This window comes from Myotis nattereri (assembly GCF_964212035.1).
Source record: "Myotis nattereri genome assembly, chromosome: 5".
NCBI classification, from domain to species: domain Eukaryota; kingdom Metazoa; phylum Chordata; class Mammalia; order Chiroptera; family Vespertilionidae; genus Myotis; species Myotis nattereri.
Window position 1 is genome coordinate 89,415,964 of NC_138080.1, and position 20,090 is coordinate 89,436,053.

General features: G+C 55.7%; 1 protein-coding gene across 1 annotated transcript in view; it reads left to right on the forward strand.

Annotated features, from left to right (window-relative positions):
* Window positions 1-17,754, forward strand: part of PPARGC1B (PPARG coactivator 1 beta) — a 100,595-nt gene extending 82,841 nt beyond the window's left edge. Inside the window, exons 4-12 of the mRNA XM_081093094.1 lie at window positions 1,093-1,209; window positions 2,889-4,020; window positions 4,926-4,962; window positions 5,525-5,589; window positions 6,612-7,401; window positions 10,254-10,329; window positions 12,133-12,254; window positions 15,049-15,203; window positions 16,126-17,754. Coding sequence (XP_080949220.1) covers window positions 1,093-1,209; window positions 2,889-4,020; window positions 4,926-4,962; window positions 5,525-5,589; window positions 6,612-7,401; window positions 10,254-10,329; window positions 12,133-12,254; window positions 15,049-15,203; window positions 16,126-16,226 — 2,595 coding nt within the window. The 3' untranslated portion in view covers window positions 16,227-17,754. The remainder of the gene's footprint in view (window positions 1-1,092; window positions 1,210-2,888; window positions 4,021-4,925; window positions 4,963-5,524; window positions 5,590-6,611; window positions 7,402-10,253; window positions 10,330-12,132; window positions 12,255-15,048; window positions 15,204-16,125) is intronic.
* Window positions 17,755-20,090: the final 2,336 nt, after the last annotated feature.

Sequence of the window (20,090 nt, forward strand, 5' to 3'; positions counted from 1 at the left end):
GGTGTGGGGTCCAGATGGGGATCCTCCAGCTCCTACAGGAGAGTGGAATGCCCTTTTCTCTGCTTCCTGGGCCTTTGGCACTCCTTGTTGGGACCACCTGGGGGATATGACCCCCAGGGAAGCACTCGGTGCTTTAACAAAAACCTGCCCTACTTCCCGGCTTGCTCACGGCTGTGGCCGAGATGGCATCCCTGGTGGGACTCCAGTTGCACTCAGCTCCTTGCTATCTTGGCTGTGATGTGTTGCATGCCTGCCCTCTGGATGCAGACGTGTATCTCAGCAGCTTTTATAGAAAAACGAGAAAAGCCAGACAAGATGAAGTATCACATGCTTCTTCTTGTGTAGAAACATTGGGTGGCCAGAGGCATATGTGTGTAGCATTAAGTGCAGAGAGCGGATTGTCTAACAACCCCAAACACACACACACACACACACACACACACACACACACACACCCCAATGAAAGGTAAATCCTTTTCAAAATTAATTACCTAAGAAGAATATCTGTGCCTTTGAGAAACCCAACCAGATCTTGGGTCATGGCTGCCCATTCTGTTAAAGCGTGATGTGCAGGGTAGGGCAGAAGCAGGCTTCCAGTTGTGAGTCCGCGAAACACAGAGTTTATTCTTATGATGTATTCATTATTGTGTTACTTTCCATACAAACAATTTTAACCCTCCTTTTGCCCCACTTTGTATATTGGGAACATTGTCGAGGTCCGTGGTTGGCAAACTGTGGCTCACGAGCCACAGGCGGCTCTTTGGCCCCTTGAGTGTGGCTCTTCTTAAGCCTTAGGAGTACCCTAATTAAGTTCATAACAATGTACCTACCTATATAGTTTAAGTTTAAAAAATTTGGCTCTCAAAAGAAATTTCAATCGTTGTACTGTTGATATTTGGCTGTGTTGACTAATGAGTTTGCCGACCGCTGGTCTAGGTCATCAGGAGCCCGTCCTGTGTTCTTCTCAGTCCTGTGATGTCCCGGGTCAGGCATGGTCAGTCCGAGGGGCTAGCTGGGGCTCGGGCCTCTCCGTCCTCCATGGCCTCTGACTGTGGCTCAGCCCCGCTCCTCTTCTCTCTGCTTCTCCCGCAGCTGCAGAAGCTCCTGCTTGCCACGTCCTACCCAGCGTCCGGCTCCGACTCCCAGAAGGAAGGGGCCGCCTGGCGCCGGGCCGGCCTGAGGTCCAAAAGTCAGCGGCCTTGTGTCAAGGTATTTCTGCACATGCCCAAAACCCATCTGGCCCCCAGGTGGCTGGGGGTGGGGGTGCAGCCTTCAGCTCCTGTCAGGGGGTTCAAGTTTAGTCGACTTTCAGCTTCCCCCCTTGCTCCTCGCGCAGTCCTGGTACCTGGTGTGCTGGGCACCTCATGAGACCCAGGCCCAGGCCGGGGTTCCGGGAAGAGCCCCGCACATTCTCACACACACACCCATGCTCAGGCAGTGTCAGACACGGGGCTAGAGCAGGGACAAGGGGCACGTGGCCTGTCCTCGGGGGGCTTTTTCTATGTGGTGACAGCGTGAAACAAGACCTCGTGGTTTGGAGACCACAGTAAGGAGCTGGGTTTCTTTCGGGGGAGCCTGTGGGGAGTTGGCAGCTGTGTTATGAACACCCGGGAGCTAAGCCAGACCTTTTCCCCCCTTGGGCTCCGTCTTCCGAGACTTCCAAGGAGAGGTTTCGGGGGCGATTTCCCAGCGCCCCTGTCACTCACGGCCTGCACGCAGCCCTCCCCCTCCAGCCATGGGACACTCCTGCAGGGACTGGCCTGCAGTCCCACCTCGCGGCAGAGTGGGGTGGCCTCTCTCGCACCCCGGCTCTGTGTCGCAACCTGTCCCCATGCCCTCTCCCCGGCTGAGTCCCAAAACAAAGGTCTGCCCCTTATGTTCTGTTCTGTTGAGCGGGCAGCAGCTCTGCTCCTTGGTGAGCCAGCTCTTTGTCCTGTGGGAGGCTAGGAAGTGGCCCAGAGACGTGAGACACACCTGACAGCCATTCTGGCCCCAGCAACGACACAGGTGCCCTGGAGGAACGCCCTGGACAGACAAGTGGGGACAGGGAGGCTGGTCAGAGCCTCTGGGGCCACATTTCAGAGGGCCCCCCAGTACCTGGCCACGGGGTCTTCCCTTTATCTGATGGGCACTGGGAAGCTATCGAATTTTTCTTCTTCTTCTTTTTTTAATATATATTTTTATTGATTTCAGAAAGGAAGGGGGAGAGAGAGAGAGAGATAAACATCAATGACGAGAGAGAATCATTGATTGTCTGCTTCCTGCACACCCCACACTGGGGATTGAACCCACAACTTGGGCATGTTCCCTGATCAGGAATTGAACCGTGACCTCTTGGTTCATAGGTCGATGCTCAATTACTGAGCCATGCCGGCCCGGGCTCTTCTGTATTTTTCTAACAGCTTTATGGAGGTGCCACTCACATATAAAAGGCACCTGTTTTGGAAATAAAATTCAGTGATTTTTAGTAAATTTACAGGGTTGCATAGTCATCACCACAACCCAGTTTTAGAACATTTCCTCCATCCCAGAAAGACCCCCGGTGCCCCCACCTATAGTTAATCCCTGTTCCCACGCCCGCCCCGGGCGGCCAACAGTGAGCTTCCGGGTGCGGTTCCTGCGGAAGCGGGCAGGGCTGTCGGACGGCAGGGCAGGCTCAGCGTGAATCGGAAGGGGCGAAACCCAGGCTAGGAGGCCGGCCAGCCCTTCGTCCCTCATCGCCTGAGCACAGCCAGGGGCCAGGCTCTGTGCTGGGAATACCATGAATGAAACCTGGCAGTGTTGGATGAGCCTTCCTGAGCGCGGCCAGTGGCTGCAGGGGGGGGGGGGGGGCGGAGGGGAGGAGCAGGGTGGCCTCCCTCCTCACTCTGGTCTCTTTTGCTTCCTAGGTGGACAGCACCCAAGAGAAGAAGGCCCCCACGGCGCAGCCTCAGAGCCGGAGTTGTTCGGAACTGCATAAGCACCTCACCTCGGTGCCATCCTGCCTCCAGGCGAAAGCCCACTCCCCAGAGAGGGGCCTGCAGCCACCAGCCCCCCTGCCTCCCCAGCTCCCCGCCAAGGAGGATGAGGAGCCGGGCAAGGACTGCCTGAGCCCCCAGCCAGCTCCAGCCTCTCCCTGGGACTCCCCGGCGCAGGGCAGGGCGGGCGCTGGCGCCCAGGTTTCCCCGGAGGACATGCAGGCTGTTCTACAGCTTATTCGCTACATGCACACCTACTGCCTCCCCCAGAGGAAGCTGTCCACACAGGCCTCCGAGCCCGCCCCTCCGCCCTGCCCCAAGCCCTCCAAGCAGGCCAGACCCTGGGCCCGGTCCCCGCACCCTTCCAAAGCCACATGGGCCGAGTTTTCCATCCTGAGGGAACTCCTGGCGCAAGATGTCCTCTGTGATGTCAGCAAACCCTACCGCCTGGCCACACCTGTCTACGCCTCCCTCAGGCCCCAGCACAGGCCCAAAGACGGTCAGGCCTCCCCTGGCCGCCCGTGTCCCGTGGAGGAGGTGAGGGTCGCGGCTTCACCCAAGAGCACCGGGCCCAGTCGCAGCCTGCGCCCACTGCGGCTGGAGGTGAAAGGTCATGTCAGCCGGTTGGCTAGGCTGCGGCAGGAGGAGGAAGAGGAAGAGGAGGAGGAGGAGGAAGAAAAAGAAGAGGAGGAGGAGGAAGAATGGGGCTGGAAAAGGCCGGGCAGAGGCCTGCCGTGGACCAAGCTGGGGAGGAAGCTGGAGAGCTCGGTGTGCCCCGTGCGGCGTTCCAGGAGACTGAACCCGGAGCTGGGCCCCTGGCTGACGTTCACCGATGAGTCGCTGGGCCCCTCAGAGCCCCAAGGAGGAGGAGCTCTGCCCTCGCTGAGCCTGGCTCCCGAGGCCTATGACACGGAGGGGGAGCAGGGCAGCCCCACGGACGAGGATAGTGGCCAAGCCCAGCAGCAACCCCGGGGACCCCAGATCCCGGCTCTGGAGAGCCCCTGTGAGAGTGGGTGTGGGGACACGGATGAGGACCCCAGCTGCCCGCGGCTCCCTTCCAGAGGTAGTCGGAGTCCGTCTGCAGGAGAGGGGCAGGGGTGGGAGGTGGTGAACCCCCCTGTGCTGGGAGCCGGGAGCCCTGCATTGGTCAAGTCCCTTCTCCTCTCTGGATCTCAACTTTCCTTTCTGTACAATGGGCTAGCTGGGCGGGTCTTCAGGAATTACCCGTACACACCATGCATGGGCCAGACGCCACTTAATGAACAAGGAGGGAGATGCCTGCCTTGATGGGGCTTGTGTTTCAGTGGGGGAGACAGGTGACCACAAAGTAAGCACAAAAGGAAGATAATTACATATTGTGATAAGTGCTCTAAAGAAGACTTCGTGGGTGATGATGTGACAGAAGGTGTGTCTGTAAATTCAGCTCCGCAATGAAGGTGAATTTTAAATGGTAACAGTAGTGATGATGCTAGTAAGAGTTACCTGTTCTTCTGTGTACTTGTGTGCTTACTGTGCCAGGCACTGGTCGAACACAGATGATCCCCATTGATCCCCTCACACGATTATAGTGACTCGTTATAATCCCCGTTTTAAGACACAGAAATGGAGGCACCGAGATATCTAGTGATCCCTTCAGCTGGTTAGTCCTGCAACAATGGGTGCCAGAGCTCATAGCCGCTGGCCTTGGGCTCCCAGCTCTCCCCCCTGTGCTACCCTGTGTGGCCAGGAGGGGTCGCCCTTCGCACTCATCTGCTCTTTCTGGGAACTGGAGTAGATCTGCCAGGAGCTGATGCTGCTGAGACCCGGGGGTGAAGGTGGCTTTGGATTGTTCCCTAAAAATGGCAGAGGCTTTTGGGTCGCATGCTGGGGGAGCTGTGCTTGGTACCAATTGGGGTCTCCTCCTGAGGGAAGCATTTGCTAACGCTGCCCTGTTGAAGGATGTTAATTTTTTTCTTGTCTTCTTTTCAGACTCTTCCAGGTGCCTCATGCTGAGCTTGTCAGAAAGGTAGGTTTTGGAAATTTTTGGGTTATTATTCCATGAGACTTTGTTCTTTTGGGGGTGTAGGTCGAGGGGGGGCTGGGTGGTCTATCAGTCCTGAGCCTGGCCCTGCCCCCATGCCCATGCCCTCATTGCCCCTGGGGCCCTCGGAGCTGGGCTCCCTTAGTCTCTGCAGGGAAGGGTGGGGAAGCCTCCACCGTTTTGTAGGCTGTCCTCTCCAGGACCAGGGAAGGAGTTCTTTTCTCGATGGGAGAAAGCTGGAAATGCTGTGTGGCTTTGGGCAAGTCAGTCTCCCTCTCTGGGCCTCAGATGCTCAATCTATACAATAAGGAGGCTGACGATCCTTGCCCTCTCTCCGCTCTCCAGCAGATCTCTCTTGCAGCTTTGAATTTCCTCTAAAAGCCAGGAAGGGGAGGCGGGGGTCCCCCAGCAAATTCTCCCCAGGCCTCACTTCCAAGGGCAGCAGAGCCAGGGTCTATCACGGTGTCCCCTTGCCCTCCCCCATGCTCGGGGAGGTGGGGCCTGCTGCTGACCGGCCTCTTTCCTTTCTGTCCTCCCCGCCCACCAGTGACCCTCCTTTTGGCAAGAAGAGTTTTGAGCAGACCTTGACAGTGGAACTCTGTGGCACGGCAGGTGAGCCGGGGCTGCCCTTGGGGGAGCTGGCACAATGCCTAGCAACGAGTCCCCCACACTGAGCAGCCCCTCGGGCAGCGAGGGGTGCCCCCTTGAGCTCTCCCTGCCACTGTGGCACAGGCACATGAGATGCATCATGAGGGGCCAACTGGCCTGTGAGCTGATGTTGGGCTCAGCAAAGGCAGAGCCACTGTTTCCCCAAAGGAGTCTGCAGTCCTATGCGGGAGGCAGACTCACACCATGATGAGAGTACCGTTTCGTTCCCACTAATTCCAAAGTATGTGCAGAGCTCTGGGAGCAGAGGGGGGTGCGAGGGGCAGAAGTGGGGCCTGGGCAGATTTGCAGGGGGCATTGGAGCTGGCCTTACAGAGTGAGTGGGAGTTGGGGAGACAAAGGAGGGGAAGGGTATCTCTGGCAGCAGAGTCAGCAGGAGCCAAGGCAAGAGGAGGGAGGGTACAGAGGCCCCGAGGGGACCTGTCACCGAGCCTTGTGACCTGGAGAACTGGGGGGTCAGCAGAGAGCAGCCACAAGAGGCTGAGAGGAATGCGGGCTGAGGGGTTTGGTGCTGATCCTAGAGGCTTCGGGAGCCCAAGAGAGGAAGCGATCCGGGTGTTTTACCAAGTTCCCCCTTGTGCGTGGGGGAGGACGGGGGCCAAGGCCAGATGCAGGAGAACTAAGGACGCCGTGGGGATCAAATCCAGGAGGGAGGCAGCGGGAGGTCCTGTTGAACGACTGGACGGGGAGCAGGAAGTTATCCCGGATGGCTGGGGGCCTCGGCTGCCATCGCCAGGCTACAGAAGGGATGGCAAACGGGTCTCATCACATGTCAGCTCCGAAAAATGGGTGGTGGGCTCTGAGGAGTCCCAGGCTCAGCCAGGAGTGCAGTAACCGATCAGTGATGCCTGCCAGCCCATCGCGTTCGGGAAGTGGGGTCCCACTTTGCCATCCCAAACTAGGGTTTCGGTGTCTTTTGGAGAAGTGATCTGTCTCCACCTCACATGCGTCTCCTCTTGCATGGGTAGGACTCACCCCACCCACCACCCCTCCGTACAAGCCCACAGAGGAGGATCCCTTCAAGCCGGACATCAAGCACAGCCCAGGCCAAGACATAGCTCCCCGGCTCCCCACTCCGGAGGGCCTCCAGCCCAGGGCGGCCCCAGGGGCGGCCCACAAGCTGCCGAAGCAGCACCCGGAGCGGAGCGAGCTCCTGTCCCACCTGCGGCATGCCACCGCCCAGCCCGCCTCCCAGGCCGGCCAGAAGCGCCCCTTCTCCTGTTCCTTTGGAGACCATGACTACTGCCAGGTGCTCAAGCCCGAGGGTGCCCTGCAGAGGAAGGTGCTGAGGTCCTGGGAGCCATCTGGGGTCCACCTTGAGGACCGGCCCCAGCAGGGTGCCCTGCAGGCCGAGGCGCAGGCCTCGGGCCGGGAGGAGCACGGCAGCGGTGACGCAGGCGCACCCCCCAAGGACAGTCTGCTGCTGAGAGACCACGAGATCCGCGCCAGCCTCACCAAGCACTTTGGGCTCCTGGAGACCGCCCTGGAGGACGAAGACCTGGCCTTGTGCAAGAGCCCCGAATACGACACTGTTTTTGAGGACAGCAGCAGCAGCAGTGGCGAGAGCAGCTTCCTCCTGGAGGAGGAGGAGGAGGAGGACAATGACGACGACTCCGGGGTCAGCCCCCCTCGCTCTGACTACTGCCCCTACCAGAGCCCACCGAGCAAGGCCAGCCGGCAGCTCTGTTCCCGCAGCCGCTCCAGCTCGGGCTCCTCCTCCTGCCGCTCCCGGTCACCAGCCATGCGCAGGACCTTCAGGTATGGCTGGGTGGCCTCGGGGGGGGACGATGGGCAGCTGAAGACCCCAGTCCCCAGGGTACCAGGGGAGGGAGGAGCCTTGAAACCGGGTCGGCGTTTCCCTGTGTGGTCCGTGGCCTGGTGAGAGGCCTGAGGGTGGTCTCCTCGGGGGAGCTGTGGGCTAGTCCTGGAGGCAGGCAGAGCCTGCTGAGTGGCCGTCAGGAGAGGCCCAAATCTCCTGGCCTCAGGAGGGGAGAGCCTCTACTCTCCACCATTTGGAGCCGTATGTCTAAATGAACTTACTTCTTAGTCGCCTGTTTTCTGCTTACATAGTTGTAAAATGGCTGGGTTTTTACAGAAACACCAGAGGCCCTGTGCCCTCTCGCAGTCTGGGACCCCCGCTCCTACCCGCCGATCACGGAGGTAGGAGAGGCTCCCGCCACCACCCCTGTGCTCGCCAGTCGTGAGCCGGGCTTCTGGCTGAGCAGCACTCCCTCTCTGTTCCACTGTTCGGCCCATTTGCATATTAGCCTTTTATTACATAGGATATCCATACCCACACAGTTTAACACCCATGTGACACTTCCATGTGAAAGGAAATTAGCGTAATTCTATCCTGTGTTCTGCAGCATACCGGGGCTTCGAGCAGTGATGAGGTTTTTCCCCTTTTCTCGGTGCTGCTGAGTTGCACTGTGACTTTCCAGTCAACCCCCCTTTCACCTTTGCTCAGGGGTGATGCCAAGGTGCGTCATGAGCCTGTTTGCTCATCCCGTCTTTGCTCACTGAACCGGCCTGCAGAGGGAGCCGGTCCAAAAGCCAGTGGATTGCCGGGCAGAGAGAATGGTGGTTTGGCATATCTTGGTGGAGGCAGGTTGCTTCTCTCCCCGATCCCAGCAGGATCTTCCTGGGGGAGGGGAGCCTGAGGTGGGCTGGCGCAGGTCCCAGGCCCTCTGTCTGAGATGCACCTGAGTGGCCACTAGATGGTGCTACTGGGTCTGGAGCAGTGCCGCTGAGCCACCTGGTGGGCTGTTACCCGCAGATGGCTGGGCCCCACCCCCTGAGTTTTTGATTCTGTAGGTCTGGGGGTAGATAATTTGCATTTCTAACAATAAGTCCCCAGGTGATGATGCCCAGAGTCCCCAGAGTATGACTCGGAGAACCAGAATTCAGTAATAGAAAGATATCTTTTCTTAGAAAATTTCAGCTTCCTATTTACCTATCTACGCCAGCAGTTCTTCACTGTTTGAAAATCTGATCAATGCAAAGGCTCCTCCCCCATTAAAAAATGTGCATATACATCTAACTGGGCATTCGATTTTTATGGGACTCCCCAGGCACTAATGTCTAGAAGCCCTGGACTATGTTACTCAAAATGAGCTCCCCGGCGATTTCTCTAAAAGCCCTTCCCTATAAGAAGCCAGGATGGTCAGTCAGGACTGGCTCCCTTAGACCTCTCTCCGCTCTCTTGCTCTCTTTCCGGCTCCGTTCTCCTTTCCCCGGGGTTGCTGTGAGCTAAATGACTCAGTGTTTACATTAGGCAGTTTCTCTGCCACGTCTGTTCCTTGTTCCAAAGCTGCTGAGGTTCTATTCCTGTCAAACCCATCCCCCAGCACTGGAGCTGGAGCTGCCCAGGCTCCTCCCCGCTGACAGGTTCTGGGGCGTGTAGGCAGGGCCTGCAGGCAAAGAGTGGGGAGCCTTTCTAGAAACCCCCACAACCCCTTTTCCTCTGCTCGCTTTTGGGCCAAGTTCAGCCTGGCGTTTCTGCTCACTGGAGAGAGTTGACTGACTTCCTGCTGGGCTGCCTGGCAGAGCTCAGCACCTGGTAAGCCTGGTAAACTAGTCGTCAGCCTTCTCCAGACCCACAATTCTTTCCCTGTGCTTCCGCTATCAAACATTGATCGACAGGAAGCGTTGTGAGCTGGTTTAACAGCACAAACCCCTAACCCCGCAGTACCTTCCAGTCGCTCTCGGCTCTTCAGGGGACACTGCCAATTCCATTGCAAACGGATGGTGATACTGTTATTGTAGCGCACTTTATTTAAAGCTCGCACGCAGATCACGTCCCCGTCTCTTACCCGATCTGAGCTTCACAGATGCCTTTGGAGAGTGCATCCGCTTCCTATCCCCGTTTTATAGACGACGCTGAGGCTCAAAGGGGTTCAGCAGAAATACAGAGCAAGCAGCTATTATGCACGTAGATCCTGGGCTGGGCATTTACGTGCATTTTCTGATTTGACCCTCACAAAAGGCTGAGGGGGTGGATGCCATCGATCTCCCTATTTTGCCGATGAACTGAAGCTGAGAGGGCTTACGGACCGGGCCCGATGTCACCCAGCAGCGAGGCGGTAGAGCCGGGCTTCAAGCACAGGCTGGCTGACTGCAGAGCCCTGCTCTTATCCTCTGCGCTGTATCATATTCCCAAGGGTACAGACAGCATGTGGCAGAGCCGGACATGGGGCTGTGATGGCAACCCCAGCACCAACCACCAGGGGGCAGTGCGTCCAATTCAGCAGACCTCCTTCTTCTGGCTTCTGCACGTTCGGCAAATCCCATCCTGCACCTGAGCCTCAGGGTTTTCATCTAGAAAATGGGGAAACAGAAGGCTGCTTTGGTTTCTTCCTCCGATCAAATACGAGAATGAAGTGAAAGGGCCTTTTTATCCATAAGAGCCTGGGAAGGTGCAGATGGGTCATGATCAGCAAGGTGGTGGGTCCCAGCGATCTAGTCCCAGAAGGTGGCAGGAGGCGGGTGTCAGTGCTCAGCCCCACATGAGGACTGGCTCTCATTGCTCAGGGGGTCCTTGTAGTTCTGCCGCCCAGCCCACATGGCCCCTCCTGAGAGTGAGTGCCTCTGCTTTGCTTGTTCACTGACAGATGTGAGAGCAGAGGGCCGTGTTCAGACGGAACGCCAAGCGTCCGGCATGCCAGGAAGCGGCGGGAAAAGGCTATTGTAAGTGACCTGGGGCCCCGGAGCCCAGAGCAAACGGGAACCAGCAGGGGCGTCAGGAAGGACCGGGACTTTGCAGGCCTGAAGCTGTTTCAGGGCAGGCGTGGTTGGGGGAACAGAGCCAGGCCACACACTAATCCTGCCTCCACCTTCTGTGTGGCGTTGGGCAGGTACCCCTGCTTCCCTGAGCCTCCGTTTACTCATCTGTACACAAGAGAGTTGGGCCTTGTGCTTCCTAAGGGTCCCCCAGCTTGATCAGGTCTGAGGGACCAAGAGAATCCATCCCTTGCTCCCCACTCACTTCTCTGATCCTCCCCCAGAGAGAGTGCACAGACCCAGCTGCCTGGTGAGCCTACTGCAAGGCCCCGCCCCACAACATTAACCAGGAAGCCGGGGGTGGGGTTTGAGGGGGAGCCAGCCCCTCCATGTCACTGGAAAGGAGGGAAGGGGGAGTAAGACAAGGACAGAAAGACAAACGGACTCTCACTTGATTGCTTTCCCATGACGGGTGCTTTGGGGAGGAGGCAGGCGGCACACACGGGGTCTCCCTGCCACAGGGGTACAGAGCTGTCTGCAAGCAGGTGCTTAACAGCACAGGCTGTGTGTGGAGCATCCTCTTAGAATCCAGGAGCTGTGTGTCCATGCAGGAGCTGTGACATGTGTGGCACTGTCCTAGGCCCTGGACGACCACAGTGAACAAGACAGATGAGGGGCAGAAGAGACAGTGGCAACAGGCTCATGAACAAGAAATAAGCACTGTAATGACAGGCTGGGAAGAACGCTGGAGGGTGATCATGTCTCAGTGAGACTGTCCGACTGTTGGGAGGATGCATTTATATGGTGGTCTGGAGGCGGGGCCTCTTCAAGGAGCTGAGTCCTGAGGGATGAAAGCAAAGACAAGGGGCAGAGGCAGGAAAGAGGAGGATGAATTCAAGGAGCTGCCAGGAGGCCCGGAGAGGGGCTTTCTCACTGAGCTTAACTGAGACCCATCGTGTGCTGGTGTGGGGTGCACAGTTCCCACGACTGTTGACGGCAGAGCCTGGGAGGGCTCCATAGTCGCTGGCCTTGACCTGCTCCTGGAGAAAGCCTGTCCCAACCAAAACCTGTCGGTGTTGCCCCTGGAAGCACAGGCTCCCAGGTCCCCAGGGACCTGGCTGGAGTCAAAGCAGGTCAGAGTGACTTCCACCGGCAGTGGCTTTAACCGGGCGCAGCCACAGGTCGAAGAGGAGAGGCTGGGCTTCCCCCACCCTCCCCTCTGCTGGGCTGCTCTCGGGGCCCGTGGGCATGGTGCCGAGCTCGCCTGAAGGTGGCCTCCGTCAGCGTGTCTAACGCCCTGGCAGAACCAAGGATATGTTGGCTCCAGAAGCCCTGTGTCTCCTGTCCCATCACGTTCCTCCCAGCCCACCTGACTCCCTGGACGACCAGGCTCCCAAGGGCTGCCCCCTACCACCTTGCCTCCCCACCCCAGCACCTTCCCCACTACCCAGAAAAGTCTCAGACTCAAAACAAACGTGGGCGCTCCTGAGTACGAGGTTATATTAACAGTGATGAGCCCCTCTGTTTTTTCCGCCCAATCTCTGCTCATGTTCTTCAAGGAAGCAATTGCTTCCCATGGGGATCACTTTCCCACCCCCAAAACCCCCCTCTCCAGCAGGACCGGTCCTCTCTGACTCCAGCCCCCGCTGGTGCCACTCACTCGGCCAGGCGCCATGGCCTGGGCACCAGGAATCCCTGGGAGCCTGCCACCATGGGGGCCCCGGGAAGCCAGGCAGTGACTGGGTCCCTCTGTGTCCCCTTCCCGAGCAGGGCGAAGGCCGAGTGGTGTATGTTCGAAATCTCTCCAGCGACATGAGCTCCCACGAGCTGAAGAGGCGCTTCGAAGTGTTTGGTGAGATTGTGGAGTGCCAGGTGCTGACGAGAAGCAAGAGGTGGGTGGAATCTGGCAGAGGAGGGGGGTGCGGAGGGGCAGAGGTCCCCATCCAGGGCTGGCCACGCAGAAGATGCCCTACAAGGTTTGCGGAACAAATTTGAGGGAATGCACAGCCTGGGCCTGGGGAAGGACCAGTAAGGATCGTGCAGCCCAGGAATAGCAGGGGACACGTGCTGATGGTTTGCTAAGTACCCGCCAGTTTCCCTGCCTTCTCTACACTTCCCACCGCTGTGCCTGTGACATAGACACTCATTCTTTCTATGGCTGACCTTTCGCTGGGGAGCTCAGACCAGGTGACTGAGCAGCTGGCTCGTGGCAGAGACAGATCTGCAGCCCCCGTGTCTGCTTCAGGTTCTCCGCCCTAGACCTGAGACAGGGCAGCAGACAGCCCCTTGGGGGGGGGGGGAAAGCATGGATGCATTGGGACCTCCCTGCTGTGCAAGCTCCATGCTGCTCACCTCCACCCATTGCTCTGCAGCAGCCACTCACAGACCGTCCACTCTCCTGGGCAGCCTGGTTTTTCCTCACTCACCTGGGAAGCAGTGTTTCATCTGTCAGGGGCCTGCAGAACTAGATTGTATATAAAGGTACAACTTAGATGTCAAAACCTTGGTCGGTTTTGAAATAATTCTAAAGTATCTCCTATTATACTTGCAAGCTACATTATTAAAATTGTTAAATCCTAATTTATTAATAATTTTTAAGGCTTCGATGAGAAAATAGTGTCTGCATAGAAATCATTGCATACCTCACACCCATCAGGATGGCCTCAGAAAATAATAAGTGTTGGCAAGGATGTGGAAGAAAGGGGACCCTTCTGCACTCATGGTGGGAATATAAAATGGTGCAGCCACTATGGGAAACAGTATGAAATTGCCTAAAAAATTAGACATAGAATTACCATATGAGCCTAACTGGTTTGGCTCAGTGGATAGAGCGTCAGCCTGCGGACTGAAGGGTCCCGGGTTTGATTCCAGTCAAGGGCATGTACCTTGGTTGCGGGCACATCGCCAGTGGCGGGTGTGCAGGAGGCTGCTGATTGATGTTTCTCTCTCATCAATCTTTCTAACTCTCTATTCCTCTCCCTTCCTCTCTGTAAAAAATCAATAAAATATATTTTTTTAAAAAAAGAATTACCATATGATCCAGAAAATCCCACTTCTGGGAATATATATATACATATATATATATATACTCAAAAGAATTGAAAGCAAGATCTCAAAGAGATATTTTCACAATCATGTTCATAGCACCATGATTCACCATAGCCAATAGGTGGAAACCAGCCAGGTGTCCATCCACGGATGAATGGATAAGGAAAATAATAGTATATGCATATGATGGAATATCATTCAATCTGAAAAAGAAAGGAAATCCTGTTATGTGCTATAAGCATGAATGAATCTTGAGGACATTCTGCTAAGTGAAGTAAAGCCAGTCACAAAGACGTACTGGATGATTCCACTTGTGTGAGGTCCTTAGACTAGTCAAAGTCATTGAAACAGAAAGTAGAATAGTGGATTGCCAGGGGCTGGGGAGAGGGGGTGAGGGGGAGTTGTTCCATGGGTATAGAGTTTCAGTTTTGCAAGATGAAGAGATTCTGGGGATCTGTTGCACAACAATGTGAATATACTTAACACGACTTAACTAGACACTTAAAAATAATAAAGATGGCTCTGGCTGGCGTGGCTCAGTGGGTTGGGCATCATCCCAGGCACCGAAAGGTTGCCAGTTTGATTCCTGCTCAGGGCACACTCCCGGATTGCAGGCTCCATCCCTGGTAGGGACCATGCTGGAGGCAGCCGATCGATGTTTCCCTCTCACATCAATGTTTTCCTCTCTCTCTCTCTAAAAATTAAGAAAATATATTTTAAAACAATAGTAAAGATGGTACATTTTATGTTATGTGTTTTTACCACAATTTTTTAAAAAGAGTCGTCATACAAATAGAACTGTTTTAATTTCTATGCAGTCTTTAGGATACCATATGTAGATCACATGCCAAAGCAAAAAGCAAATTAATTTTTAAAGAGAAGGGTCAATTTGTTAATATTTTTGAAGCACACATGAGTCTCAGATGTACTACCAGCCTCAGACATACTTAAAGAGGCAGAAGGGGTTCGACTCTGGCCTGGCTCAGACAAGTGTCAGGACGCGGGATTCAGTGGAGTGTTTATTAGGCACCTGTTGTTGGTAAGCCTGTCGGAGGGCGAGGGGAAACTCCACATTGTCTCTGCCCCTGAGTCTGCACAGCCACCGGATTTATCAGTCGGCATTCTTTTTCTGGCTCATGGAACCGAAGAGCTGGGGGTGGGGTAGCACTGACTTTAGACTCCCCGAGCCTTGGCGAATGTCACAGATGTCTCCCATGAAGGGTGAGATGTGATGTGTACCAGCGATATTAGGGAGGGTGAGGCCAAGTTACCCGCCAAGGAAGTGGTGGGATGGGGTGTAGGCATGGCAAACCCCAGAAGACAGGAGTCATGGGGGAAATGGGAGTGTGAAGAGCAGCAGCCTTTATGGCGGGAGGCCTGAGTGGGGACCCCCTGAGCCCACTGACCTGTTCCCTCCCTGAGCTGAGCTGGCAGCACCCACTGAGCGGGGGTGGGTGAAGAGTGGCGGCCAGCACTGGCAGGCATTTCGTGAAGCACCTGCTCTGACTGTCATAGAGGCCAGCTTAGCCATTGTCCTCGTCCCCGTGTGGGGGGTCCTGCGACATGGGTGCTGGGTCATTGGCTTTCTACCCCTCATCCAAGCTGGCCCGTGACACAGTCCCTGTCCTGTCCCCGCAGAGGCGAGAAGTACGGCTTCATCACCTACCGGTGTTCCGAGCACGCCGCCCTCTCCCTGAGGAACGGCGCCGCCCTGCGGAAGCACAATGAGCCCTCGTTCCGGCTGAGCTCTGGGGGGCTCCGGGACTTCTGCTGGCCCAGGTACACTGACTACGGTAAGTCCACAGGCCCCCACGTTCCCTGAGACCCAGAGCACGAAGGGCGAGACCTCCCTTCATGAGACCCAGACCTAGTGCCCCATCTGGACACAGCTCCCACCCCAGGCTCCCTGTGCCAATTCCTACAGTTCTGCAGCCACTTCCCCTGGTGGCTGCCATCCTACTTTCCTTCTGGTCTCTGGTCCATCTTGTCCTGTCCTAGGACGGGCACCAAAAAGAGATTCGGGTCTCCCAGGGCCTCTTGGAAGGTCCAGTCTTGTGTCCACAGCCACATGGCAGCACCATGACCTCACAGCACCACTGGCTGCCCTGCCCCCCTGCAGGGGCATCTGTGGTGGCCCCTACAGGCAGCAGCCTTGTCCATCAACAATACTGTGGCCATGCCCTCCCCATTTGGGGACAAGTTAGTGAAGAAAGTCAAAGAAATACAGTCCAGGAGAGAATTATTTGCAGGGGAGAGTCCGCCGCAGCCTCCTTAGCACGGGGCTGGGTGTCGGGGGGCGGGGCTGGGAGGGTTCTGGCTGGGCAGCGCTCCACCTGGCGCAGGCCCATTTCTGGGACCCGGGTTCATGGCCAGACAGGGAGGGCACCCTAGTTTTGTAGCTGCCTTAGCTGACATGCACAACGGCTTGCTAATGGGCAGGAAGCCCTTGAGGGAAGTAGGATTATAGGATAAAAGAACCCTGGGGTGCTCTAGGTCAGCCCCCCGCCCCCATTCTACCAATGACACCCAAGGCCCTGAGACGTTGGCGACACAGCAGACGTGTGACAGCCGAGTGGCTGAGCTGGTGCCCGCTGTCCAGGGCTCCCCGAGGCCTTGGGCCACATCCACTCTGTGGCAGCAGACTTTCTGACCGTACGTCCGTTCTGACTTGCTCACCGCCTTCCCCACTCACCGACTCCTCCACCCCCTGCCCAGATTCCAATTCCGAAGAGGCCCTCCGTGCATCAGTGAAAAGCAAGTACGAAGCCATGGATTTTGACAGCTTACTGAAGGAAGCCCAGCAGAGCCTGCATTGATCACAGCCTTAACCTTCGAGGAATACCTCAATACCTCAGACAAGGCCCTTTCAATATGTTTACGCTTTCAAAGAAAATAAGTATATGAGAAGGAGAGCGAGCGAGCGCATGAGAGAATACGAGAGAGAGAGAAAGAGAGAGAGAGAGAGAGAGAGAGAGAGAGAGACTTGAAACTGCTGTCCTTTTAAAAAAAAAAATCAATGTTTACATTGAACAAAGCTGCTTCTGTCTGTGAGTTTCCATGGTGTTGACGTTCCACTGCCACATTAGTGTCCTCGCTTGCGACGGGTTGTCCCGGGTGCGTCTCCAAGTGCTGGGTCAGTCACCCACCTCCCCTTCCCCCCCCTCCCCCCCGACCGACTTCCCCTCGTAGACGTGCAGCCGTATTCACCATAGCATCTCTTGTCTGTAGCGTGTGATGATGAAATTGTTACTTGTGAATAGAATCAGGATTATAAACTCATTTTTAATTGAAGAAAAAGTATATCCTTAAAATAATGTATTTATGGCTCAGATGTCCTGTGCCTGGGGTTATTGTATCGCTTCCTTGATTTTTTAACTATGCACTGTCGTGAGGTGTTTGCCACTGAGCTGCGCTGCTCCCTCTGCCAGGATGCCCCGCAGGTGCTGGGGGGCTAGGGAAGTGAGGCCTGCGGTCCCAAAGAGTGGTTTCTGGGCCGGACCTGCCCAGCCCTGCCCAGCCCTGCCCTGTCTCTCATTGAGCGAGTTTGGGTCCGATGGCAATCAGAGCCCTCCTCCGGTGCCCAGCTCACGCTCAGAGTGTCTGCCTGGCCATGAGTCCTCAGATCCTCAGGAGGAAGGCAGTTCCCTAAGAGGTGAAATGACCTGCCCGAGGCCCCACGGGCAGAGCGGGGACCCAGCCCAGACCTCCTGCTTCCTGGTCCCATGCTGCCACCGTAGCTGGGGTAAAGGTGCAAAGTTTCAGGGCTGCGAGAGGTGAGGTCAGCTAAATTGGGCAACAAGCTAGAAACCTACAGGCTCATCACAGGAGTTATGTCAACAGCGGATTCGGCAGCATTGGGTGCGTTCAAGCTGTGGCGTGCGTTTTGATCCAGGGGTCCTGCGGTTTGCCTGCTCCCGTGGACATGCATCAGAGCTTCAGTGACACGCCCGGAGCGTCCAGGACAGGTAGTCTGGGAGCAGTCATCCTCTCTGGACCAGTCGCCGCCCCGGCTTACTCCCTCCAGCTGGCCTTTCCTTTCCCTCAGCTGTGAAGTTGTTTGGGTGGCATGGGACAGGGAAGCAGGAAGAGGGTTGGGGACGGATAAAACAACCTCCCAGCTCCTTTTCCACTTAGGAAACATGCTGATTGGGCTTTACTTTAAATGCTGTGTCCTCGGGTGACGTCAGAGCCACGTTGGGTGGGGTGTTCCGCAGGTGCCTTGGGGCCATTCGTGAGGGAGAGCATGGCCGGGCAGGGGCTGAGCACGTGGCTACTGCTTCAGAAAGAGCAGCTCCCACCGGATCCCTTTCCGACACCAGTCTTCCTTGGTACATTTTTACGTTGAAAAAGAAAGGAAAACAGGTCCTGCTGCTTTAACAAAGTTTGAAATTGACTCATTAAACTAAATAAGCTAAGTTAGTCCATTGCTAACGCCAGGCCTTTCAGAATGGATAGTTGGTTGTTGTTTTTTTAAGGTTTTCAAATACCGTAGTAGGTGAGCTGAGCCAATGAGCTTGTCCTGGGTGGTGAGCAGACGCCAGGCCCGCAGAGGAGGCTGGAGGAGGCAGGCTTTAGAAGGAAGAGGGAATCTGAGCTCCTGCATGATGAGTCACTTGATCTCTCTGGGCCCCGATTTCCTTTTCTGTGGAATAGACTGGGGAGGAATTAGGCAAGGTGATCTCCAAGGTCCCTGCCAGCTCGACAGTCTTAGCTTCTGCAGTGTCTAGCTCAAGATGTGTGCCACTACAGCCACATGCTTGGCCAGTTGCAGACATAACTAATTGACCACAGCACTGAAGTTCTTTGAACCTGATTGTGCTATGAGACTCTTCATCTCAGAGCTCTGGGCAGACATTACTAATTGATCAGAGTTTAACCTATTTGACATCTTGGTCTAATCATCTTAAAGGTTATGGTGGCTGGGTTTCATGCTGGCCCATTCCTGTCAATCATGTCCTGACCTACGAGAGAAAATTTCCCTGAAGCCATTACTTGGCACAGGACTCCCAATATTACTGTGACACATAACTTGGGGGGGTGGGAGGTGGAGACTGGACAAGCCGGTGTGAACCTGTTTTGGGGAGGCAGGGCTTATGAGGATGGACCAAATAAAGGGACTTCCCGCAGCACAGACCCGAACATCCTAAATTCCTTTTATAGCTACTCACTGCCTAGCACACAGTAGGCACAGAATAAATGGCTATGGAATGGAATTTAAAGCCGTCTGCTGCCTCCTGCGTCCCCTTTTGCACCAAGGAGGGCCTTGAGATTTCACCCTGTGGTAGCCAGTAGGACTAGGCCATCTCTAAGCCCTTCCGATGGGCTTCTTCCGCCATTGCACTAGGCCAGAGGTTCTAGCATGGGCAGGTGGTACTTGAGGGTAAAGAAATGCAGATTTAGTGAAGGACAAGCCTCTCCCCTCTGCCAGGCCAGCTGATGCTGTCCTTTCACTTCAGATGAACACGGGGCTCTTGAAGTTACTGAAACTTGGCCCTTGAGCAGAGCAGAGATCTGAGCGTGGCAGGGGGGTGCGATGTGCCTGAGGTCAGAGCTGGGGGCCGCTGATGGGGGAGAGGAAGCCTGCCAAGGACACCCAGCAGTTTCTGCTCACCGTCCTCTCCATAAAAGGCCGCAGGTTCTAAAGCTGACGGGCCCTGCAGACCTCCTGTATCCGGAAGACTCGTTTGGTGCTGTGCATCACCAAGGAGACTCGAGGTCTCATCAGAAGAACTAGTCCACCTCGGGCTCTTTCCCACCAACTTAAGGAGTCGCCCAGAGGGAGCAGCTGCCATTGGCAACCATCTCGTTGTAGCTCTGTCCTAGTGTTTGCTCTCGATGATGTTTACATGTGATTGCCATACAGCTTCCTGTAGACTTCCTGTGTCGGTAGCCGCCCACGCCGGGCAGGTTGTACTGTCCATCTCTGTGCCGTGCTGATGTTTTCCAAAAATATCCGATCCAACCGCTAAGTGGAATTCTTCCATCTCCTTCCTCAGTCAGTACAAGGCTGAATCAGAGTCCTCGCTCGCGGGGGCTCTGGTTACCGAAGGAAAATGCATCAAAGAGGTAAAGAATATGAGTGGATGGAGTGTAGCTAAGGCCCCCACCCCCTGGCCCCTTCACACCTTGTCCCCCTGATCAGAAAACTGCTTGGAGTCTAAAAGCACCATTTGGGTGTCTGCATCTACCGTGAGATCTGGCAGCGTTGCCTGTGGGACACGCTCAGGAGAGAGGCAGGGCTCCGGGGGCGGGAGGAGGAAGGGAGGAATGCTCTGAGCTCAACGATGCAATACCCACGTCCTGATGTGGGAAGAGATGATGCAATAAGAAGCTTCCATCGCCCACAGCCTACGCGCCTAGATCAGCGGTTCTCAACCTGTGGGTCGCAACCCTTTTGGGGGTCGAACGACCCTTTCACGGGTCACCTAAGACCGTCGGAAAACACATATATAATTACATATTGTTTTTGTGATTAATCACTATGCTTTAATTATGTTCAATTTATAACAATGAAATTGGGGGTCACCACAACATGAGGAGCTGTATTAAAGGGCCGCGGCATCAGGAAGGTTGAGAACCACTGGTCTAGATGTTCTGACAGCGATTTCTTCTAGGCGTGTGCAATACTCGTGCCCAGGCCGCTGTGCAGGTGGGGAGTGGGGGCAGCAGGGAGGACACTG